This window comes from Lipophrys pholis (genome assembly GCF_963383615.2).
Source record: "Lipophrys pholis genome assembly, chromosome: 4".
NCBI classification, from domain to species: domain Eukaryota; kingdom Metazoa; phylum Chordata; class Actinopteri; order Blenniiformes; family Blenniidae; genus Lipophrys; species Lipophrys pholis.
The window spans coordinates 7468013-7494044 of NC_137637.1; the positions used below are offsets into that span (position 1 = coordinate 7468013).

The 26032-nt window shown below is 42.8% G+C and overlaps 1 protein-coding gene across 4 annotated transcripts in view; it reads right to left on the reverse strand.

The window, feature by feature from the left end:
- The window catches only part of klhdc8a (kelch domain containing 8A), a 101601-nt gene that overhangs the window by 20211 nt on the left and 55358 nt on the right, over positions 1-26032 (reverse strand). For 2 of the 4 annotated variants that reach the window (XM_080460954.1, XM_080460955.1), the window contains 4 exons: positions 12668-12832; positions 11055-11273; positions 5653-5785; positions 4253-4386 (listed from right to left, as the gene is read on the reverse strand). In XM_080460954.1, coding sequence (XP_080317080.1) covers positions 4253-4386; positions 5653-5785; positions 11055-11273; positions 12668-12832 — 651 coding nt within the window. The remainder of the gene's footprint in view (positions 1-4252; positions 4387-5652; positions 5786-11054; positions 11274-12667; positions 12833-26032) is intronic. The other 2 variants (XM_080460956.1, XM_080460957.1) reach the window with 1 other exon arrangement.

Here is a 26032-nt window from a genome sequence, read left to right on the forward strand (position 1 = left end):
TGTGTGTGTGTGTGTGTGTGTGTGTGTGTGTGTGTGTGTGTGTGTGTGTGTGTGTGTGTGTGTGTGTGCGTGCTCTCGGTGGAACAGATCAAACAGGCTACTGAAGCCAGTTTAAGTTGCAGCAGCTCCATTTTAGTCCACTGTTGCAAGCAGAAACCTCAGACCGTCATTTCGATGGTCAATTTTCCAAAAAGACGGCTGACAAAATAACGCTGTGAACTCCTCATTGTCTGTCGTGATGTGCGCTCCTCACTCGCCGCCCGTGCCTTGCAGCGAAGTGCCGTAAACCACGCGCTGCCGTAAAGCTGTATCGGGTGTCGTGGTATCGGTGGCAGTTTTATGATTACAAGTACAAGTACTCATGCCTGGTATCGAACATATACCCGATACTGGCATCTCTAATATTAAGTATATTTGACACAAAAACATAAGCAGTGGCTGATTTTGCTGTGAGCGAAGTGGGCAGCTGCGCAGAGCGCAAACTCAACAGGGGCGCACCATACACCGGCTCAGATACGGTCTTCAGAAATATGGTTTTCAGAAATGTATTTCTGAAAACAAATAGGCTGTGCAGTTGAAAAGTTAAAACGCCACGTTGTAGCTGACAGCTTTAAGTGATGCTTTCAGGTGCATCACGTAATTCCCCCCTCCGTTAACGAGCTGCGGGGCTCATAGAGTAGCGACGTTGCATGATAAACATGATTAGAATATGACTGATAAAGTCATTAGCGAGCTGGAACATGTAGCACATGGCAGTGCCGAAGTTTCGGGTGGGGGGTGCCTCATGAGAAACAAAGCCATTTATACTATATAAAATATATATGGACATATACTATATATAGGACACATATCTAAAATATCAATTAGAAATTATATGTAAAAGTACATTGTACAGGATTTATTTTCTCCCAAAAATTCTGAAATCTCATCCGGAACCTCAACCGTGGTCTGGGGTTGCAGTTTTGTGGACGAGTTGTCCGTGGAGAAGTTGTCCTACAATCGTGTCCTCCAGAGTGACATGACTCCTGTTGTTAATGTTTATGATATCGTGTTCAGCTTTTCTACATTTCTGAGTGAAAAGACAGTGTTTTCAAAACATTACTGTATAAACACAAAACTTTTCTGAAACTAAAACTCAAAAACACTGCATTTTACTTGAGACGCTGTCATATAAATGGTCCCTAAGAGACATCTAAGGAGATGGCAGACAGTAATAGCTGTTTAAAAACTCCATCTCCCAAAAACCAGTGCTTGCACTGTTCCAGGGTGGTTCTTCCTCTTTGAATTACAGTTGTGTCAACAGACCACACTGCAGACTTGTGGTCCAATCCTCTGAGACTGCTGCTGCTACTGAAGGCTGAGTTCTGTTTGCTTTGGAGGGATTACACAAGTCTTCACGCCAACATGTTCTTTGTAGGACGCAGGGAAAACACCAGCACTACTTCACTCTGGTGGGAGACGACCGACAAGAATAAGGAGGTGGAGGGGGGGGGCGCAGAGAGGGAAGAACAGAGACAGAGAGAGAGGGAAAGGGGGGGCAGAGAGAGAGACAGAGAGAGACTGAGAGTGAGCGAGGACAGAACAATGGACTGAAGGAGATGAGGCGATTCTCTGAGGAGCCTTTGTAGTCTGTGTGGTGGTGATTTCGTCTCTGGCTCTCCTCTGTAATTGTCCCGTGTGATTAAAATGAGAAAAGGATGGTGATTGGCTTTTGGTCTTTGATGGATGAGTCTGTCACTCGTGAAATCGTAGATTCAGTTGACCGCAGAGATGATCCCTCTGGACAGAATGTCTCTCGCTATGATCTTGTGATATGTTTAATCATTGCATGCTGGCCTGGGGAAGGCAGAGGACTTCTGCCCTGTTCTGGTTTCTGCTGTGCTTCATTGGCTTTTGTTGTTTCAGCCTCGTTTTCACCATCTCCAGCAGAACATAAATCAAATGTACAACATGGGAATTTGTGTGTTACAAGTTGGCCTCAGGGGAACAGTGTCGTTTGCGGTTATTGTTGGAGTTGCCTGAGCTGTGTGTGCTTCAGCGGGACTGATGAAAGCGTTGCTTTGTTAGAGGCAGCAAAAGCAGCAGAATTCATTACACTGGCTGGAGTTTGTTAGGGAAAAGACTGGTTTAGAAATGGTAAATAGGCATCAACTTCTGCTCATCAGAGCATCACAGCTTTTCACTCATACAATTTACACCCATGCGTTTGTGGTTTTTGAAGTTCTCCTACTTTGGTAGATGATACCAACTCAATTATAAAAGAAATCCAATTACACACAGAGAAGTAGCGACACAAATAATTTTTAACAACGTCCATTGGGGACCACTGCAACATTTCGTAAGTTTTAGCTCTGAACTCAGTGCTTGTGTTGTTATTGCATGTGGATGTGTACAGAGTAAATTTGATAAAAAACAATGAAATCTCCAGTGAGAAGGGTTGACCAATATCTGTTGGCAGAAATGTGATATAGGATGTAAGTTCATGGTTTTTTATGTCTAAAGGTCTCCTAAAACTGAGAAATGTTCTTTTTGTTCCATCTCCTGCACCTAAAGAGGGAGCAGCTGGTCTTTCACACTGGACCAACCAGACACTGGTTCAAGATCTGCAGCCCAACACATACATGGAGCGAGTGTGACTGCAGTGGTGTTAATTAGTTTTACTATCTACTATTACTATGAACAACCCAGTGTCTTTTTATATAGCGATAAGTTAAATCAAAACATAATCAACTCCTTTCTCTTATACCGAGCTCAGGGTTAGCTTCACTCATGAAGCATTAGTACCAGTGATGCCAGCTACAGTTGTTAGGAATGCACCGATACCACGATTAGAAGTACGAGTAACGTTTAGTTACTTCCCAGTACTAAGTACTGAGTAGTTATTAAATGCCTTTAGGTCTAATTTATAATTTATATAAAATACACAAAAGCAAACCTCATTTATACAGCCTCTGTGTCGATGCTACGTCACCTCCAAAAGCCATGAAGGCTTCAGAATATGACTGTGTGTACCGTACGCATAGCGCAGGGCATAGCGTCTATCTCCACACTGCGCTATGTTACTCTAGACTGGAGTCACCAACCTTTTGAAACTGAGAGCGACTTCATAGGTACTGAGTCATATGAAAGGCTACCAGTTTGACATGCTCCTCTGAAATAACAAATTTGCTCAGTTTGCCCTGAGTTATATATTATTATTATTGATACTCCTCTATGTGAAGATCACATTAATGATTTCTCACAATAATTATGAACAATGACTTAATAAGGTGGCAAACAGATACTATAAATAGTCAACACTTTATTTCTATTAATCTCAGCAAAAACAAAACAATGAAAACAACATTCCATAGCAAAAACGTCCCATTTTCACTCGCCCAGGGGTCGGTGAGCTTCAACATTCAGGGCCATTTGGACCCGATTCCCACCTCAGAAACCCTCTGGACATAAAAATTAAGATAACACTACAGATATTGCTTTTAACCTCAATGCAACAGAATAATACTGAGGAATGGCCGATTGAAAATAGAAAAGAATAGCCAAAGCAAATGTATTTATAGCACACCATTCAAACCAAGGCTAATTCACAGTGCTTTACAAAGAAATTAAAGAAATACAGAAAAGCTTTACAAAGAAATTAAAGAAATATATTAATAAAAGAAATACATTAACACTTAAAAAAAAATGGAAGAAATACATTAAAGCAAGTAATGAAGAATCTTAATCTCCAGATCTTTAATTATTTTAATGAGTGTTTCCCACAACCACTGATCGTATGGTCCAACAAAACTAAAACCACATCTTTAAAATGAGCTAAACATATCTAAATGAATTACTACACCGATGAGAACTTGAACCTTCGTGTCCCCGCACGGCAGGTACAGACCATAACCACTATTGGCGGAGGCTCCTTTCCGACCCAGAACCTTCTGATCCCCTCCAGAGCAACAATATTATTTAATCTGCACATATACGTATGTGGGAGTTCAGGGTTTTTAGAACCAAGAGTGTGAGCGGTGTGGCTTCACTTGTTTATTTCCTAACGCTAAGTGAATAATTCCCGCTGTCTGTGGCAGTGAAGTGAGGAAGTGAAGTGACCTTCGTCAGCGTCGTTCCTCCACACAGCGCACCAGGGATCTAAACTTCATGTATAATAAACGTATCTTTAATTATTATATTTTTGAGTTAGTCATTTTTAAATCTATATCAATGCAAGTGTGATTAAAAAACAATAGCAACAGAATAAAATTACATTTTAGAAGCAGCTCACGTGTGAGTTGTGCCATTTTTAGAACAGGCTTGCGGGCAACTCCTGTGGTCCTTGGGGGTGACCTGGTGCCATCGGGCACTACGTTGGTGACTCCTGCTGAAGACTCCTGCTGAAGACTGTGGACCCAGGGACCGAGCTGTTAGTGAGTGTATCAGTAAGACTTTAATCATGTTTAACATGTAAGCTGGTGTGTTACCCCTAAGTCTCTGTAGCATGTAGCATGTAGCGTGTAGCATGTAGCACGGCTCAGAGAAAAATCCTCCTGATCCACTGAGCAGTTAAACTACTGAGACTAACTCTGCTGGTCCAAATGTCTCTGGTGATTAAGTTGCTGGTGTTGTACGAAACAATGCAAACACAAAAACATTGTGTTTTTTCTGGAAGCGCTGTTGTGTAAACAAGGTCTAAGATAAGTGGAGATAATCATGACAGGCAGACTCCTCACTAGATGATTAGAAACAATCGTACGGTAACTGATCAGGACTTCGCCAGGTCAAAGCTGGGTTGAGGGCAGCAGACACAATATTGTCAATAAACGTATTGATTTGAATTCAGTCACTATATGAAAACAGATGGACAAAGCAAGGACTTTCACTTTATTTTAGGAGGATGTTCTGTAGCTCCTAAATCAAATCTATTGTGACCATAAATGTAAATTTTTCCAGATTTGAAGATACTGATCCAGGCTTTGTGCCTGTGCTACAATACAACAGTGAATCTGCTCTGAGCATCTTCAGATTGTAAATAAGAAATCTAAACTATGGGAGAAGAAACCAGAAAAAATGGATCTCATATTGTGTGTGGACTGACCTTGGAAATGATTCTCAAAACGTGTTATTTTGTGGTAATTGTCCTTCTCAGGCTGCTCTTTGTGATTTCGGCTGTACGTGTTGCTTGCCGAGTGAGCAACCTCGGCTAGCAGCCGAATGCTGGTGATATGGGCTGGAACAGTGATAGAATATCAGTGTGTGACTGCAGATTGCATGACTGTGTGTACGTGTGGAGAGATATTGCTGCAGATGGATAATAAAGCAATCTGTTTCTGGATCTTGTAATTTGAAGCGCTCCTCATCATCAGCCCTCCCTCAGCAGCTCATCTTCCGTCTCATCTCCACCATCTCCTGTGTGTGTTTGTGTGCGTGCGTGCGTGTGTGTGTCTGTGTGTCTGTGTCTGTGTGTCAGTGTGGAAGCGTTTTCTTCCCCTATCTCTCACACAGAAGCCAAACTTTGTCTCCATTACCATACATTAACATTATCACTTCCATGTTCTGCTTTATTTAGCCTTTATTTGACTGAAGCCAACATGTGATGCAGCTGTCGAAAATGACTTATTGATTTTTCCTCTCCTTTTTCTCCTTCCGGTCCCTATTCAATTTGCTCACCTGTTACTCTGGGGTGCCTTTGTGGGATGGAAGGATAAGTCATCTGGCGGCGTTGTGGGACGCAGGGTGTGCACAGAATTCAGAGAGGAGCGAGCCGCCTGTCCCCGCGGCGAGGCGGACGTTAATGACTGCTCTGTATGACAGCACAGGCAAAATGAAGATTGATGCCATCAGTGAAAGAGGAAAATACCACAAAGTGAAATAATGATTTTCGGTCTGGGATTGCAGACGGGTCTTTTATAGAATTTATGATGCGAGATCTCAAGGAAGCATGTGTGTTGTTATCAGAATATTCAGGGAATATTATCTTTAAAACCAACATCAACCAAACACATCACATTTCTTTTGTCAGTGTCATTTGATAATCTATTATTTCATATTTAACCACTTTATCATCCAAACTAACATCAGTAAATTGAAGAAAATACAAGAAAACAGTGATTTCTGCAGTATTTTTAGTGTTTCTCATGACAGCATAAACACAATGGAGCTAATTTACTAAGGCCTTAATACAGAAGATTTTTGTTTTCATTAGAAAAGGTTTGTGTAAATGTTTTGTGGTCCATTTACACAACAATGGTGGTCGGAGCCACTGAAAACATAATTTTTTGAAAAAAACTCTGATTCCATCTTTGTGGGAACGGAGGAGAACACAGCTTTTTTGAAATGCTGCTGGTGCGCCTTCGCACCAGACCGTGGTGACCACATTCTAACAATATATTGTTCAGCATTTCCACCATTGCCGAGGATACACATCGTTTTCAAAAGGATACTGTGTAAAGTTGAAACTTTTCTGAAACGAAAAAGCAAAAACGATGCGTTTTTACTTGAAACGTTATCATGTAAATGAGGCCTAAGATACTGTATAAAGCAGGGTGACTCATTTTCCTAAAACGCCACATGAAAAATTTGAATAAAATTTTTTTAAAACCCGAGACTTAAGCTCACTTCAGTTTTGCTCAATAAGAATTATCTCTTCATAAAAAGAGGTTTTCCACAGGTTTTTTTATGATAATTTTATGAGTCTTTGTCCAAAAATCATGATTACATTTGACTAAATTTGGATTTCGCTATACAAGTTAAAAAAAAACTATAAACAAGTTTGCCAGGTAACAATAGTTAGCTCTGCTAGCCAACTTGCTAGACACAACCAATACTGTAATGTGGAAACGTGACCATTTTAGATGTAATAAAACCAATAATATCAGTCATTTTCATCTGACAGGGGATTTCCACAGAGGCACAGTCATGCAGAACTAACGGGTCACATCTGGCCCCCGAGCCTTATGAAGCCCATGTCTGATATAAAACGTACTAAATTGCCCACTCACCAAAATAGCTGCCAATCTGCACCATCCAATGGTGCAGATTGGCAGCCTCGCTTCTGTCAGTCGGCCCCAGGGCAGCTGTTGCTACATACGTAGTTTACCACCATCAAGTATGGAGTGAATGAATAATGCAATGTAAAGCGTCTTTGAGTGTCCTAAAAAGTGCTATATAAAACCAATGCATTATTATTATTAAAATTATTATTATTAGTAGTAGTAGTAATAGCTTGTGCTTTTTGGTTGGTGGATGTTTGCTGGATGTATGAGTGAAACCCGAGTGACACCGCTCACAAACAGGAGTATTGAAATGAAGGTTTGGCGCAATCGTTTACACCTGTTTACACTTGAGCAACATGCTGGAACTTACAGATGCAACGATACCAATGCCGGTATCGGGTATCGGTGCAATACTGCAAGGAGTAATCGTACTTTTGAAAGATCCCCGATACAACCTGGCAAGTATTATGGGATGTCATGTGTCAGCAACGTCAGCAGCAGGTGGACAAGCGTGGATGAGTTATCTCCCCGATTTGGAGATTCTTTAATATTAATGAGAAAAGCAAAAGAGACTGTAAATGATGTTCTGCCATCTACTCCTTTCTGCCTTTCCACTCCTCAAGGCAAGAGGAGTAGAAAGATAGTTTGTACATTACCAGCAACTTAATCACCAGCAACTTAATCGCCAGAGAGTTAGCCCGATGTCCCTCAGTAGCTCAGTGGATCAGGAGGACTTTACTTCGAGCCCTGCTACATGCTTCTTGCTACATGCTACATGCTAAAGAGTTTTAGGCTCACACACCTGTGATGCTACATGCTAAACATGATTAAAGTCTGATAGATACACACTGGAGTGTGTGTGTAAGCAGCACACAGTGAGCTGAGGTTCTCCGTCTACAGTCTACAGTACGCATATCGCAGTGTGTAGATAGACGCTACACACTGCGATACGTGTACTGTAGGCGCTCTCGTAAACTGGAGCCTTCAATGCTGTTGGAAGTGATGTACCATCAATACAGGGGCCGTATGAAGGTTGTTCCTGGCGACACATAATCTTCTTGTATCGTTTGCATATTGAATATCAATTAGGTTTTATGACATTTAATAACTCTGTACTTTTTTGGCAAGTAGCTGAAGGTCAGTACTTGTTAGTACTTGTACTTTAAAAAAGTGGTATCAGTGCATTCCTACTATCAAGTAATGGGATTGTTGGTGTGAGGGCTGAGCCCACAGTCTTATGGAGTAGGATGTGGAGTTGGAGGAAGTTTTCAAAATATGGGAGAACATCAGCAAATAAAGCTGAATTTGGTTGAAAGAAAAACAACAACATATGAGCTGATCTGTCACAATGCCAGAGCTGCAGAAAAATGAATAGCAACAGAGCAGCAGTGGAATTTGCAAAAAGACAGCAAGACGGGCAGGAACCCAGAAGAATATAATAAACCACAAATAAAAGACACAGGGAGCTGAAGAAAAACCTCTCTCCACAGTCACAGCAGCACCTCTACTGAAGGTCAAGTTGATTTGCATCTCTTTTTCAAATGCAATGAAAACAGACGCAAATGTTTTAAGCCATGTTTAATGACAGTGTTCCAATGTGCCACTGTCAAGTTATTGCCATTATCACACAGGTTGAGCAGTTTATTTTGAGAACAAACAAACAATGAAATGAAAGGTTCCCAACAACAAGTGGTAAATCTCTGTCCTGGTCGTTTGTTTGCTGGTCTGTTTCCTGGACGTCTGTTATTACGGTGACTGTCAACGATAAAACTACCAAGGCCCGGGAGAATATGGACTGGGAGTCCTGACACCACGGAGCAGCTGATGGTAACTCTCTTAGGTGGGACTGTTCATTATTCTTCAATTTCAGTCCATGTTAACTTAATTTAAATACAGTACGTTTATAAACCACATTACGACAATCTTGTATTTTTTAGATTGACAGAGGCCTCAGTGATAAAACAATATTGTACTTATAAACAGCTCGTGAAGAGAGAGCCCATATTAACATGACTCTTTTATTAACACCTTATAAACAAATAAAAGCAGAAGCTTCATTAGTCCCTTCTAGAACATTTGTGTGTTTTGGGGCTGGTTTACTTGAAATGACAGCTAGTCTGAGTTTGGTGAAAACTAAAGTCAACCTTCACCAACACGTCAATCCATCTTTCAAAGCATTTTAGGGATTGTGCCTCAAAAAGACTTGCAAAATAAACTGGGTTTTGTTAAGCTCTTAAATATTCAGTCATTAATAAATATGACCATATCTAAACATTTTCAAACTCAACACATTTCTGTTTGTGTGCATTTAAAATTACCATAATGGAGAAAGTTGAATATGACCTGAAGCTTTTCAGCGAAATTTCTCCTTTCAAACGGTAAATTAGAAGAGATGTAACAGAGTTAATATTCAGAGACTCACCGCTTGTCATCTTCATCTCGACATCTCGGAGACCCACACGAGGATAAACCAGAACTGACTTTATCCAATCACTGAGCAGGTTTGGAAATGGGCGATTTAAAAGGCACCAAAGCCTTAAACATCAAAAGATACTGATTGGTTTAATTTTATGTCAGTCACTGACATTGTTGATCAGTAATTGGTGAAACCTTGTTTTCCCAACAACGGAGCCGGAGCATTTTCAAAAGCTTAGTGACGTGGGTGAAAAACCTAATTAGAAATTAACTTGCCTTGCCTCAGCGAATGGTGTGTGAGCACTTTGTATATCGACGGCACCTTTGGCGTAATTGTATGAGCTAAACTGAAGCATGTTGAGACTGCTGAAGTTTGTAAACTGCTCTCCATGAATGCAGTCACTGAAACTGTGTAAGACAAACCTTAGTGTCAGAAAAATGTTGACACATTTACAAGTTGAACAAGTGAGTTAAGCTGTGTGAAACTCTTGACTTCAGTTACTTTGGGTGTTTCCCTTCATACTAACCCGGCTGCTGCGTCCTAAGCTGCTCCACCATACACATTGGATCGTGCAGTCCTTAGCGTGCAATCGGCCATCAAATTAAAGCGCCGGCTCTGAAATCCCTTATAGGTTTATCAATCCTGATTGATTGGAGAGGCGTTCAATTTGGTTCCCAATCACAGGCATGTGTTGGTTCTGCTGCTGAGCTGTATTAAATGACTTTGAGGACAGCTGATTTCAGTTTGGTTAGTTTTCTTGTTATTGCTGCAGAGGTGGTTGTTTAACCACCTGCAGACACACAGACACACACACTGTTAGCTGAACACCTTTAACACAACTCTTACCACTTGTTAATCTTGGTTGAAGAGTTTAAGATCCTGCTTTTTGTCTTTCCCTGGTTTGATTTAGCATCATCTGAGGACTTTTGTCTTCCCCGCAGTTTCCTTAACCATTGATGATAAGAGAAATTGGGCAAATATAAAGTTTATTACAGATCTGTTTTATATATAGTTGAGATGTCTGAGTTGAGTGTCTCAGCTTGAGCTTCACAGACAAAATTAAATAATGACCTTTTGTTTTTATTGGGGTTTTTGGATTTTCTGTGACTTCATTACTTTGAGATAGGGGAGGGATGATAGGAAAAGATAAAGCCCAAGAGAGGTAAGACAAAAGGTCTCCTTCAAAATTGGAATTAAGATTTGCTTTTTATTGAAGGTGGTGAAGTCAGACTCTCAGAAGGGAATTCTGATAAAATCCCAAATGTTGACTTCTTCCTTTAAATCTCCTCTGTGGAAGCCATTCTTTTTCAATCAATTCAAATTATGTGTGTGAGCCTCAAAAGTATCTTGATGATTTATCAGTCCATCTCCTGGATGAGGTTACACCCTGCTTCAGCTTAAATTATGCTAACAAACAAGAAGTGGCATTTTATGAACCGCCGCTACCAACTGCACTGTTCTGCATTCAGTTAATGCCGATATGTCTGGCACTTTTGAAACTTAGACTTTAAAATGAAGGTCAGAGAGTTTTAACAACCTTCTGACACACACAGCGTGTCGGGCTGTGCATGTGGAGAGCTGTATTTATTGTGGCTCAACACTGAGGGATGAATGTCAGTGCTGGTTCTGACAAAGAAAGACTGTGTAGGATGACTCTTTACCTTGGGTGGTGTCAAAAATGTTGACGTTCTTGGTGAACTTGGAGCTGTGGTGTCCGCCGCCCTGCCGCAGTCCTCCCAGCAGGCACAGTCTCCCACTTGGATCCCAAATCACACCGCCATACGAACGTTTACAAGGCATCAAGGGTAGCGTGGTCCAGGACCGAGTCTCTGTGTCGTACACCTCGAAGGCTTTCACCGGTCGCTTGCAATGACGCCCACCTTCAAGTCAAATCAACCCGTTGTTATTGTACTAAACCATTGTCAAGGAAAAGAAATAAGGGAATATCATCATATTCAGCTTTAAACACAGAACCGTTTTCTATTCAATATAAGATAACATCTCTGACCTTAAACGTGAAACTTCAAACTTATAACTCCAATGTGAATTTGTAGCTGCAACATGTTTCAAAAAGAGTGAGAAATCAAAACACAAAGGAATTTGTAAAATGGTAAAATAGAGATTGAACTAACACAACACAGCTAAAGTCTTTCAAAAGACAAGTGGAGGTGGGGTTTACGAAAGGTACGACAAGAAACAGTAATATTGTTAGGTAACATAAAAACTTACAAGTTCTTGTTTATAATAGCATAGCAACTATTGTTGCTATTCTCTAAACAATTTAGAGAAACAAGGCCTGCATTAGCATTCATTGTGAAAAAGACATTCAGGCACCTGACAATATTGCATTATGAGACATTGAAAAACACAAATTCTGTTTAGACATTCCACCACTGCATCTACAATTCTAAGTTCAAAACAAGCTTTAAAAAGTTTGCAAACACTTGTTGAAAGTCATGTGAAGAGTCTAACATGCTGTCAACCTGCATTTTAACTGTTACTAAATGAGTCACACAACATGGTAGTGATGCACTGATACCACTTTTTTGAAGACGAGTACAAGCACGAGTACTAACCTTTAGCTACTTCCTTATACCAAGTACCGATATGAGTACCTATTAAATATTGTCAAGCCTAATTTATACTCCATACACAAACAATAACTGAAGGCTGTGTGTTGCCAAAAACAAACGTCTGCAAAGCCTCTGCTTCGACGCTATGTCACCTCCACCAGCCTTGAAGGCTCCAGTTTACGACTGCATCTATAGTATGCATAGTGCAGTGCATAACTTCTATCTACGCCCTGCACAATGCGTACTGGAGACTGGAGACTGAGGGACTGTGCTCGCTGTTAATGAGTATCAGTCAGCTTTAATCATGAAATCAGCTTTAATCATGTTTAGCATGTAGCATCACTGGTGTGTGAGCCTGAAACTCTTTAGCATGTAGCATGGCTCAGAGTAAAAACTTCCTGATCTACTGAGCGACATTGGGCGAACTCGGCTGGTGTTATTCTCCTCTTAATATTTTGGCAGAACATAATTATCAGTGTGTTACTTTTGTCATTCTCATTAATATTAAACAATCTCCAAAACCGCAGTGTTGTCAAATGGTAACCACCAGGTTGTAGCGGAGATCTTTTACCAGTACAAGTACTCGGTGCAGTATTAGACCTGAGACCTGATACTGGTATCGGTGCATCTTTAATTTTTCAGGAAAAAGGTGCAATTTGAAAAAAAGATTTAAAAGTAAATCAAGCCTGTCCTGTGAATACCTGCCACATAGAGCTTGTTGCCCAGCAAATGAGAGTTGGCATCGTAGCGTGGGGTTGGCATGGGAGGAAGTAGCGCCCACACGTCCTTTCGGAGGTCGTACTGCTGCAGGATGCTGCGAGGGAGCAGGTCGGCCCCCATTCCCCCCACTGCCAGAGCTCGGCCGTCTAAACACATGACAGATGGAGGCGAGAGAATTCAGGCATGCAATATGTGATCAGCAGACAGGTTCTGTGGCTATGGCTAATAGAAACCCCTCAGCACCAGGTGGTAGGAGCACGTAGTGACACCTCATCAGCTCAACAGTTCAAGGTCTGCCCCTTCACTAGTTTGCACCAGAAATATTGCTTGGTTAGTGTTTCATTCATGTACATTCACTGCTTAAACATTATTCACCAAACTACAGCACCGTAGAAAAGAAAACATGTTTCACGATGCCAGGTAGAAAATGAAAACAAAGCAGAAAACAACTGACATGTAATCCCTCCATTGGAGCAATTCACAGGCAATCAACCCAAATAGCTGTATCTTGCACAAAACAATAGCTGTGGGAGGTGGAAATGCTCAGTAGCCAGGCTCAGGACATTGTGGCATCATAAAGGCGCACATGTGTGGAAAAACAGCACCCACTAGTTCAGGGGTGGGCAATTATTTTTTCCATGGGGCCACATGAGAAACAGAAAATATTGTGGAGGGCCGGGTCAAAAGGCTTAACTCAATTCTGCATAATATTAATTGTATTTCTTTATAAAAAGCAGTAAATAGCATTGTTTTGACAAACTGGTAAGTGTATATGTTATGATTGAGCAATGAAAAAGTGAGGTTGCCTTACAAAAAATATAATTTATTCAATCAGATTTTCCCACAACAATGGTAAACAAAATGTGAAAGTTTTTACCATTTGTGACTCATTATATTAGTGATCATTTTCAGTCAAATTCACCCCAAAACACATTTTGAGTTTCATATACAGTACTGTTGGAAAGAGGTTTTTAGCTTTCTAAAGACATCACAACATTGTCTTTGTACTCTAAATATTAAGCAAGAAACATCATATTATAATGATTGTCACTGAACTGTGATTTTGAGAAAAGGGCCTCCAAAGAAAGTGTCCCATTCACTGCTAGTTGGTGCCTTTACATGCCTACATTTGTAGTCTAATCACCTCATTTGGAGTTCTTTTTTTCTTGTTCAGTGTGAGAAATCTAGTCTCTGTTGGGCTTTAACGAGTGCATCAAAGTCAGGTTGAATGTCTGAGGTGGAGATGCGAAGCAAAGCTGACACATGATCATCTGTGAGAGAGGATTTATACCTGGATTTGGTAAACTTCATCACTGAGAATGTTTGTTCACATATGTAGGTAGAGCCAAAGAGAACCAGCATCTTCTGAGCATGTCTCCTCATGTTTGGAAAGTTCTCCTTCTTGAGAGAAGAGTAAAAATCCAGCAGTGATCCTGACTTAAACTGCTCTTCCAGTGCTGCATCAGACTGCAGGTCAATAAGTTCCAGCTGAACATCACTGGGTGCATTATCCACACTGCAGGCAAAGGGAGAGGAAATCATGTGCATTTCATCCTCGATTGTTCTGAGATCTTCAAAGCGCCTTGAAAACTCACCATGCAGTGCTCCTAAAAGAGAAAGAAAGAAACTGCATCTTTTTCATGAAAGCCTTCACCAGGCTGTGCATTTCATGAACAAAAAGGCCCTTGCCTTGCAGTTTGGTGTTCAGTTCATTCATCAGTGCAGTCACATCAACAGCAAATGCAAAATCGGCCATCCAGTCCTCATCTGAGAGCTCTAGGATGTCTTTGCCTTTCTTCTCACACAACTCTTGAATCTCAGCTTTAAGGTCCCAAACTCTTTTTAGCACTTTTCCCAGGCTGAGCCATCTGACAGCTGTGTGGTAGCCGATGTCACTATGCTCTCAGTCTCATGGTCCTCCAAAAGTGCAACAAACTGTCTGTGATTCAATGCACGTGCCCTGATGAAGTTTACTATTTTATTTACAACATCAAAAACATGGTTAATTTTTAGCACTGACTTGCACAACACATGCTGGTGTATAATACAATGCAAAAATACCAATTTCTGATCTGCGTCGATTTCAGTCACTTTATCTTGCATACGTTTCAAAAGTCCGACATTTTTTCGTGTAAGATTCGGACAACCGTCCGTTGTGACACCTGCCAGTCTGTCCCATTTCAGTCCCAGTGTGTCCATGCACATATTTACCTCCGTGAACAGATCACTCCCTGTCGTTGTCCCTTTCATTGACCGCATTGTAGCCAGCTCCTCCGTCATCTTAAAGTCCGTTATCCCATGGACAAATACGAGTAACTGGGCTGTGTCACGGACATCACAGCTCTCGTCCAAAGCCAAGGAGAAAAAGTCAAAACTTGCCACTTCACGTTGCAGCTGAAGCTCCAGATTTCCCGCAATGTCCTCAACCCTCCGCGTCACGGTTCGCCTGGACAGCGGGACTTGCTCAAATGCTTCTTTTTTTTCAGGACAAATCAGTGCTGCAGAGTCCACCAAGCACTCTTTGACAAACTCCCCCTCCGAGAATGGCTTACTGTTTTTAGCGATTTTGTGGGATATCACAAAGCTGGTCTTGATTGCTGCATCCCTGGATGCGTGACGTTGGTAAAACAGCCTTGCTGCTTTTGTAGCTTAGCTAGCAACGCTTCCGATGTCCGCGCCCTCTCAGCATCACTCAAGTTTTTGTATTTCTCAATGTGTTTCGTCTCATAATGCCGACTCAAATTATAATCCTTAAACACGGCGATCTGCTCCAAGCAAACTAAACACATGGCTTTACCTCTGACTTCAGTAACTAAATACTTAGCAGTCCATTTTTTGTTGAAAACCTTGCATTCGGCATCTACCTTTCTTTTTTTAGCATGAGTGGACATTTTTGAGGGCTAAAGTTGTCTTGTCAATCATGCGCACGTCTTGATTTACGTATTGCGTCACTGTACGTGAATAAAATGCAACTTCAAAATATAGCAATGCAGCTTTAGTCCATGCATGAGGTAAAATTAGAAAATATGTTTATTTTGTAATTCCCAATTAACCTTACACGGGCCGGTGAGAGTCAAGCAAAGCCCCCCCCACCCCAGGTCCTTGGGGCGCTCATAATCTGGGAATAAATACAACATATAACAATTAAAATTAGAATGAAAATTAAAGTTTTAACATCAGAACTGATATCAAGCAATTTAATCTACAATGTTACATGTATGAAAAAGAACAAATATCAATGGTGATGAAAATTAAAAAACTTTCAAAAGTTCAAAACATCATTATACGACTAAGTAGTAAATATGCTTGTATTTCTGTTTATTCTAAATGTGAAAACAGAATCCTTAAATAAAAAGCAATATTCATAATCCATATCCATTATCCAACTTTCAGTCTCTGTCCCAAATATCTGTTTATGTTCCCTTTAAGGCTGCTGAGCCCGTCTATTGGCTCCCAGCTTAGTTTTCCTGGGTCTTCTGCTGAAGCACCATACCAGCAGCTACCGTCTTCTTTTTGGAGTCTGGAAATTCTGTGCGAAGACGAGAAACAGATTGGAGGAGAAACTGCAGTTGCTCCTCATTCTGAATTATCTTTCCATTGTATTCTTGGATTAAGGCGACACTGCGCTCAGCATGGTCGTTGATGACCGCTATCTGTTGCACAAAAGCTGCTGCTGTCTGGAAGTCTTCACGCTGCTGCCAAGTAGCAGGATCAGTGTCAAGGAAGCCGTCTTCCAAACTCAGCTTCTGGAAGAATTGTCCTGTGTTGGTTGTTGCCAAGTCTTTCAACTGGAGTTCAGAAATAGCTTGATTTGGGAGTGTTGGGCGCTTCTCTGGAGATTCATCTCCCACTGTGGCATGAAGTGTGGTGAGGATTTGCCTCTTTTCCTCCACTGTGACGAGGGGGTCAAAAAGTGCCAGAGCGACAAGCTCCTCTGAGAGATACCACAGATGCCCTTTGAGTTTGTTCAGGGCTGCTTTAGCTAAGTCCCGGCTGGATTGAGTGTAGGGGTAGGCCATCAAATTCTTCAGCAACTGAAGGTCATGTCTTGGGGCGGCGGCGGCATCTGGTGCCAGTGTCCATGCTTTAGCATACAGGAGACATACGAAGACAGCGATTTGCCGCAGGCCGTTCTCCTCTCTTGCTGTGAGCTTGAATTGGCTCCGGAACATCCATACCTTCAGTGCATAGATGGCTTTGGACATCCACCTTGCATGGTGCTTGGGTCCTGGAGCTAGGAACTTGATGAGATAAGGCTAAACTTCAGTCTCATTGAGAGAGGGGTAAATGTTGTTGGAATTGGAAGAAAAATTCACCAGGAGAGTTTTTCCAGCTATTCCAACAAATTTAGGGGGTTGGAGCTGAAAGAATATTATTTTGAAAATGTACCCCTCTGGAAGGACCACCCTAACGGACACCTTTTCAAAACCGTCTTGTGTAAATTCAAAAGTTTTCTTAAACAAAATTACAAAAATGATTCCTTTGATTGAAATGTTTAGTAAACAGGGCCGTAGTTTAAAATGTCAAGGCTTTAGGAGGTTGTTATTATTATATATTGAACTGAGATTCCAGTTGCTCTCCTCCAGAGTGCAGGATGCTTCAGCAGGTTTTAAAATCTGATGTTAGTTGTTGGGTTAGGGTTGTGATTACAGGCTTCAAATGGCTCCTCATACTCTTAAGATACAGTATGTATTAGGGATGTCCCGATCACACTTTTTTGCCCCCGATACCGATCCGATTTTTAAGAATTGAGAATCGGCCGATAACGATACTTTCCCGATCCGACTAGTATTTTTGGAGCAACTAAGGAGTCTGAAGCTAAAAGCACTATTGGCAGAAGCTAGAAATTATTGTAAAACTCACTTATTGAATCAAAATTTTTCTCAGAATGATTTAAGACCTTATTTAAACTTTATTCAGTCATAACATCATAAAAAAAAAACAATTACACTCTGCAGTCTTGTATCTCTTATTTATGTTAACTTAAACAACTTCACCTAGATTTTGTGGCAAATTAAACATTTTTTAAAATGAAACCCAGTGAATCTGTTTGACTAACATATAAACTATAAAAAACTACAACATAAACCGTATTCAGTAAAACCAATCAGAAGAACCCAATTCCCAATTGCCTTTAGGGGCGCTGTGACTCACCAAACACAACAAAAAAGTAGAAGAAGACAGACCACATAGAAATTTAGAAGTAGACTTCGGCACATAAACACATAAAACACTATATATAGCTCTAGTTTTATAGGTCTATGACCCCGCTCCGCCTGCTTCTAGCTTCTGCAGCTTGACCGGAGCTTGTAGTCCGTGATTGCCGAGATCACTTTCAGGTCCTTCCAGACTCCGGAATGTCAGCGGAGTCTGGAAGGACCTGAAAGCGATTCCGGGTCACAAGGACTCCAACATCGAGCTGGTTCGGGACCAGGAGTGGGTGAATGATCTGAACATTTTCTTCAACAGATTTGAACAGCCATCCGCCCCTCCCCCGACCCATTCCAACCACTGCAATCACGACCACCAGCTGTCCCCACCCCTATCCCACCCCCTGCACACCGCTCTCTGCTCCCCTCAGTGTCAACCACACCCTCACTCTCACAACTACCAAAACAGAGCCCCCCTGCTCCAGCCTGTCCTTCACAACAGCCTAGGTGAACAGAGAGCTGAGGAGGCTAAACGTCAGGAAGGCAACCGGTCCGGATGGCATCAGCTTCAGACTCCTCAGAACCTGTGCAGACCAGCTCAGTGGGATCATGGGGCACATGTTCAATCTGAGCCTTCAACTGGGGAGAGTACCACAGCTCTGGAAGACGACCTGTGTGGTACCGGTGCCGAAGATCTCCCGCCCCAAGGACTTCAACCACTTCAGGCCGGTGGCACTGACATCACACCTGATGAAGACCTTGGAGAGGTTGGTCCTTCTCCATCTGCGCCCCCTGGTGAGCTCATCGATGGACCAGCTGCAGTTCGCCTACCAGCCAGGCATCGGGGTGGAGGACGCCATCCTCTACCTCATGGAGAGATCTCTCTCTCACCTGGAGAGGGCTGGGAGCACTGTGAGGATCATGTTCTATGATTTCTCCAGTGCTTTCAACACCATCCAGCCCACGCTTCTGGGGGACAAGCTGCAGCACACTGGAGTCGACCCGCACCTCACATCCTGGCTCCTGGACTACCTGACCAATCGGCCACAGTTTGTGAGGACACGGGACTGTGTGTCTGACCTGGTCATCTGCAGTACGGGGGCTCCACAGGGGACGGTCCTGGCTCCCTTCCTCTTCACCCTCTACACTGCAGACTTCTCCCACAACACATCCACCTGTCACCTGCAGAAGTTCTCTGATGACTCCGCCATCGTCGGCCTTATCACCAACGACGACGAGGCGGAGTACAGAGAACTCAACCTGGACTTTGTGGACTGGTGCCAGCGGAACCACCTCCAGATCAATGCGGGTAAAACCAAAGAGATGGTGGTGGACTTCCGCAGGCGGAGACCCACCCCCCCCCCCCACCGGTGAACATTCAGGGAAAGGACATTGAGATAGTGGACTCTTATAAGTACCTGGGTGTTCACCTGAACAATAAACTGGACTGGTCTGACAACACACAAGCTCTCTACAAGATGGGCCAGAGCAGACTCCATCTGCTGTGGAGACTCAGGTCCTTTGGAGTGCAGGGAGCGCTCCTGAGGACCTTTTATGACTCAGTGGTGGCATCAGCCATTTTCTATGGAGTGGTCTGCTGGAGCAGCAGCACTACGGCTGCAGACAGGAACAAACTGAACAAACTGGTGAGGAAGGCCAGCTCTGTCCTGGGCTGCCCCCTGGACCCTGTGGAGTTGGTGGGAGACAGGAGGATGTTGAAGAAGCTTTCATCCCTGATGGAGACCGTCTCCCACCCCCTACATGGTACCGTCACATCACTGGGCAGCTCCTTCAGTGACGGGCTTCTCCACCCGCGGTGTCTGAAGGAGCGATACCGCCGGTCCTTCCTCCCTGCTGCAGTCAGACTATTCAACCAAGCCTGCTCCCAGTAGACCACTGCACACCACAACCAGACAATATCACTCCACTCCAACTGGACAAGAAGTGGTGCAATAACTACAATAATCTATAAGAACGTATTTACTATGTAAAATACATCCACCCCCATATTCTGTACATGTTCACACTTATAGGCACTGTGTACATATTCTTTTATTATATTGTATTTTTATCTGCTTTTATCTGCTTTTTGTGCAATACATCCACCCCCATATTCTGTACATGCCCACACTTATAGGCACCGTGTGCATATTTTTCTATTATATTGAATTTTTATCTGCTTTTTTTAGTTCCTGCTATGTGCTGGTCCTTTCTCTGTACTATCCTGCTGTACCACTGCAAATTTCTCCACATGCGAGATAAATAAAGGGATATCTTATCTTATTGTTGTGATTATTAGGTGACTTTGCGGACCGCGGTGGGGGGAGGAGCGGGCGATTGCGTCATCTGTTTTCCATGGATGAACGTCTTTGCTGAGCTTACTCCACCGCATGTTTACTTTTTAGATGTCTTATAAAATTGTGTTAAACGAAGCTCTGGTGCTCCACCTCTCGGGACTGTAGCGAAGCAAATAGTACAACTGGCTGCTGGACTGGTTTCGTTGTCAACCTTAAAATACCTCCAGACTGATGCCATTGAGAAATGGCTTTAGGCTGCTAACGTCAGTTTACGGCAGGTCGCAAACGGGGCTCGCTTTACGGCAGCTGACGTGAAAAAGTTTTTTTTTGTTGTTTTTTTTAGATCGGTGGGGTGATCGGCTGGATTTGCAGATTCCCGATCACTAACAAATCACCAATATCGGCCCCGATCCAATATCTACCGATCTGGTCGGGACATCCCTTGTATGTGTGTATTTATGTATGTATGTATGTATATTTGGCCCGCGGCTGCTTCAGTTGATAGAGCATGAGACTCGCAATCTGAAGGGAGTGGGTTCATGTCCCACGCCGGGCGCAACCTTCCTGTGGGCTCACCACCCACAGGAAAGGTTCTTAATTGGTGCAATATGATCTGGGTGACAGTGCTCAGACTGCCACATCCGCGATCTGGGAACGGATAAGCGGAAGAAAATGGACGGATGGATGGATGGATGGATAATTTTTTAAATATTTACACTGTTTTCTGAGTGGGTTATTTTTTATTTATTTTTTGAGTAGTCAACTAGTAATCAACAGATTCCAACTCAGACTTTCACATTAGCCATCGGTCGACCGCAGTCGAGATGGTGTTCACTGCAGAGCGCCAGATTGCCCTGTCTTTTATCAGGGTGGGGATGTCATCCACTGACTGCCGTATGTCTCGAGCTACAGTATCCATGTAATTGAGAGGCCGGCACGGGAGTCTCCAGAATATTATTTCAAAAACTGGCTGGTCTTATGCCCGAGCACAATGCCCTGCAAAGCACAGCCTTTGCTGTGCAGCGATGGTAGATAATGGGGGGATGTCCTCGTAGATTTGTTCCTTGGTTTAGGGGTCTCGCCAGGAGATGTTTTGAACTCTCATAAGAAGCCTGGTGTAGGAGCCATCAAGACGTTTTAGCAGGTCTCTCTTCATGGTCAAAGTTTCTGCGTACTTTCTACGCTAGCTCTGAAGAAGGCCAGTTTAGTACAGTTGGATATTCCAGACTGCCAAATAAGATGTAGCTTATTACAGGCATTCTAAGCCAGTCTCTTGCATGCCTTGAAGTCCTTCTTACTATCAGAGACAAACGATCCAAGGTAATTGTAATCACCGACCTTTTTGATCACAGTGCCATCGTTGGATTGGATAGACAGATGGAATTCATTCTTGTTGATTGTTGAATCCTCTAGACATGTTAGTAGGCCTTGAGCATCTTGTAGATGATCAGCTGGGAGTGCTATATCATCTGCATAATCCACATCTGTAAGATGTTTGCCTTTCAGTCATCTGGAGTGACGAGGTTTGATGGTAAGGCCTTTGGTGTTCATGCAATCAAATAATTGCCTGAGGATGTAGTCTAAAACTATCACAGAGAGGTGAGGGGCAAGGGTGTTACACACATGCAGCAGAAAACAATCCAGTCTAAACATTAACAATGGGAGTACACGGACATTCTAGTGGACCGACTGTCACGTTTCGCAGGTGTATACTGCTGGGTTTGTTTTTGTTTGTGTGTGTGGGGGCGTGTGTGCGTAGGTGGAGCGGACGGAGGAGGATGCTCACCTGAAACAGATGATTGAGGCCAGTATTTAGGAACCGGGTTTCCAGGCTCTCATCGCCAGATCGTCATGTTTACCCCCGCGGTACTTTGACTCGGCCCCTTGAGCTTATTGTATGACAGTTTGTGTCGCGTATGCTAAGATACTTGGAGTTATCTGTTTTCTACTCTCCTGTGCAGTCCCTGTGTGCTCCGTTCTGTCCTGCTCGGGAGATCGCTGCCCGGTGACGTCAGCCTCCACCTTCACGCCACTCTCTGAGGATTGCCCGTTCCGCTGGAGAGATTCCCCGAATAAACTCTTTTTCTAAACTTAACTTCCTCGTTCTGTCGGCGCCTGAATCCTCCACACACCACACCTGACACAGACGACCAAGTTGGACTGTTATTACGGTGACTGTCTACAACGTCATAGAAATTACTGTTGTATGTGGTGCTATATAAATAGTTGATTTAAACTGTACTAGTAGCAGTATTATACTGTTTACACCGAGCATTTTCAAAAAGTCAGGTTTTCAGTGGCTGAGAGCACCACCGCCGTGAAAACGTACGCCAAAACACAACAAAAGCTCCGCTTTGACTTGAAAACGTCGTTCTTCAATTTCCAATTTGCCAAAATCTTGCAGTGAAACTAAATACAGCATGAATTACCCACGCTCATGAACAAACAAGAGCATGAGCCTTCAAAATGAAGGCAAAAGGCATGTTCCACTTCCAGAGAGTGTCTTATTATGATTTTCTTTGACACCTGTAAATGTTTACAATCCTGCAACAGAAATACGTGGAGCTCACCCGGGATCTGTGGTGCTCCCCCCGTCGTCGGGTACCTGACCTCAAGGCGGGTGCCACTGAGCTCAACCACACGATATGGAAAACTTCCTTACAACTTCCAACATTCTGTTCTGCTACTGGAAACAGCACTGACAGCAGAGCAATCCAGCGAAGCGCTGAAGGTCTGCGAGGCTACATGCAGAGACGGATGAGAAGTTTGCTTGTGACAAGGCAAGAGACTGTGACAGACATGCGGAGGACAGAAAGTACAGCAGCAGAATACAAAAGCACACCATTCCATGTCTGGCTCCCCAGGCCTGACACCCCCAGCATGAGAATAGAAGTGGGAGTGAGTGTGGAAACACCAGAGAATGCCGCATTAATCATCAGAACGAGGAAGGAAAGAGCTGCAGGGGGAAAATCTGCATTTTTATTGTGTCTTTACTTTATTCATTTTTCAAGCGTTTTTTGTATAAAATCACATTTTTCAGCGCATTCACATTACAAACCAATAACAAACAAGGAGAAAAAGTTTCCAAGATGCCTAATATTCATTTTGGAGAGGCAAGCAGCTCATTACCTGGATATTATCTAATATCTGGAAAATAATGATTCCATAAATGTCAATAAAACTGGCTTCTGTAATCAATTCTGTGAGTGACTGTCCATGCAAATGCAGCATATTTGTTTTAATTTGGTGCTATTGATTATTTTGTCAGACTATTTGTGTGTTATTGGGCTGCCAGGAATGAGTTTGTGGCCGAGGATCGAAGCTCGGTCAGGGAGATGGACGGAGCAGCACGGTGGAGCACGTCTACGACCAATAAGTCTGTGTATATACAGCATCTATCTGTGTACCATAGAGACACTGACAGATGCACCGTTAAAACACAAACTTATCCCAGGCTGCTGAAAGAAAATATTTCTCGCACTGACTGCAAAATATGAGAATAAATCAGAGCTGGAGTGTCGCTTGGCTGACAGCAGACAGGAGGACTTACCTGACCTCTCGGGGAAAATTAAAGTGTGCCGAGGTGTTGATGTGACGCTCACAGTGGGGTGCATTTAATCTGATTATCTTCTCCACACTTTACAGATGGGTAATTATTAATAAAATGTGTTTATCCTTTTACCAAATTACTTTGCAGTTGGTTTCCAACATGAAATCAAAGAGGTTTCCATGTCTTCAGGTTCTATTTCCACTTTACAAAACTCCCAGGATTCAGTTTGGTAAATGGTAATCCTCCCACATTCTTGTGAGTTTACAGTGTCTCACAGTTTTGATTTAGCATTTTCAGTGTTTGAAAGATAATTCTTCCACACTCTGAATGGCAAGTAGCAGGTATGGATGACTGGTGACCTGAGAGCCACATGAAGCCTCAAACCTTTTCTCTGTGGCCCTCAAGCACATTTAACCAAAAGTTACCATGCTTGGTTTCACAGGTTATAACAGGAAGAAAGACCTTTTAACTCCAGCAGAGGTGCACTGTCTGGAGTATTCGTGCTCAATAAAGCTCACCATTGCAACCCAATGAGTATGACGTGATGTCAGCAACGTCATCAGCAGGTAGAGCAGTGTTGCCACAGTTACCTTGAAAAAGTACTGTATTTTACGGACTATAAGTCGCTACTTTTTTCCCACGCTTTGAACCCTGTGGCTTATACAACAATGTAGCTAATCTTAGGATTTTTCTTCCCTAACGGCCATCGGGGGGCGCTCTTGCAGGAAGTGCAAAAAACAAGACAGACGCAAGAGGTCAATGCAAAGAAGAAGACGCTAGTTTTTGGCGCACTCAACGCAAAATGCAGCACAACACGACACGCAAAATATTTTTCACACCCTCATCATGGAAAGCACACAATGAAAAGCATATGATGCAGCTTTTTAGTTGAAAGCAATCGATCTGTCTATCCAGGAAGGAAATAGAGCTGCTGCACGTAAGCTTGCCGTTAATAAATCAATGGTGAGACGTTGAAGACGGCAGCGTGAAGAACTGATTCAATGCCAAAAGACAACAAAGGTTTTCAGAGGTCATAAAAGCAGATGGCCTGAACTCGGAAATGTTCTTGAGGACTGGGTGAACACACAGAGAGCAGACGGCCGAGGTGTATCCACAGTGCAGATCCGACTGAAAGCCAAAACAATCGCCAGCGAAATAGATATTGAAGATTTTAAAGGTGGACCGTCATGGTGTTTCAGATTTATGAGACGAAAAGGCCTGTCCATCAGAGCGCGGACGACTCTGTCAGCAGCTCCCTCCCGACTACGAGGAAAAAGTTGTACATTTCCACAAATTCATTGAAACAAAAATAGCCTAGAATTCCATCAGACCAGACGACATCATAAATATGGATGAAGTAGCTTTGACGTTTGACCTGCCTCTAACTGGGACTGTTAACAAGACAGGTGCATCATCCATTATGGTGAAAACAACTGCATTTCATGTGTGTTTTGAGGTGCACCGCATCCGGACAAAAGCTTCCACCAATGGTGATTTTTAAGCAGATGACTATGCCAAAAGAAAAACTCCCGAAAGACATAGTCATAGGATGATAGAAAGCCTAATGAATGAATGGCTGACAGGGTGCTACAGTAAGCGCCCGGGAGGATTTTTTCACTGGAAAAAAGCATTGCTTGTTTTGGGCAGTATGAAGGCCCATCTAACAGATTCTGTGAAAACAGCCATCAAGAGAACACACTCAATTCCCACTGTGATTCCTGGAGGTACAACTAAAGTTTTGCAGCCACTCGACATCAGTGTGAATCGCGCATTTAAAGCGGCACGCCGAGATGAGTGGGAGACTTGGATGACCAGCGGCGAGAAATCATTCACAAAAACTGGTCGCATGCGAAGAGCATCCTAACAGCGTGGAGCAGTGTGAAAAAATCCACAATCACCAAAGGGTTTCGAAAGGCTGGACTGCTGCATGAAGAGAACAGCACAACTTCAGAGGTAACTTTGCTTCTAGATGAAAGTGACATTGAGAGCGACACCGACAGAGAGACTGAAAAGGTGTGTGACGGAGATGTTCTGAGGCTCTTCAACTCCAACTCTGAAGAAGACGACTTCAGTGGTTTCAGTGCACAGGAGGAAGATGAATAAAGACATCAATCGCTTTTCTGTATAGTTTTGATCAGCCGTTTTACTGCCGTGTTACAGACACCATTTGGAAATAATTAAGGTATGTAAATAAACATTTACAAAATCTTTCTGTGTAAATATCTCATTTCACAACGTATATATCTGCGGCTTATAGTCCGGTGCGGCTAATATACTGCATGTAAAAAAATATAATAATAATAATATTTTGTGGGTGCAGCCTATGTGGGTGCGCTCCATAGTCCGGAA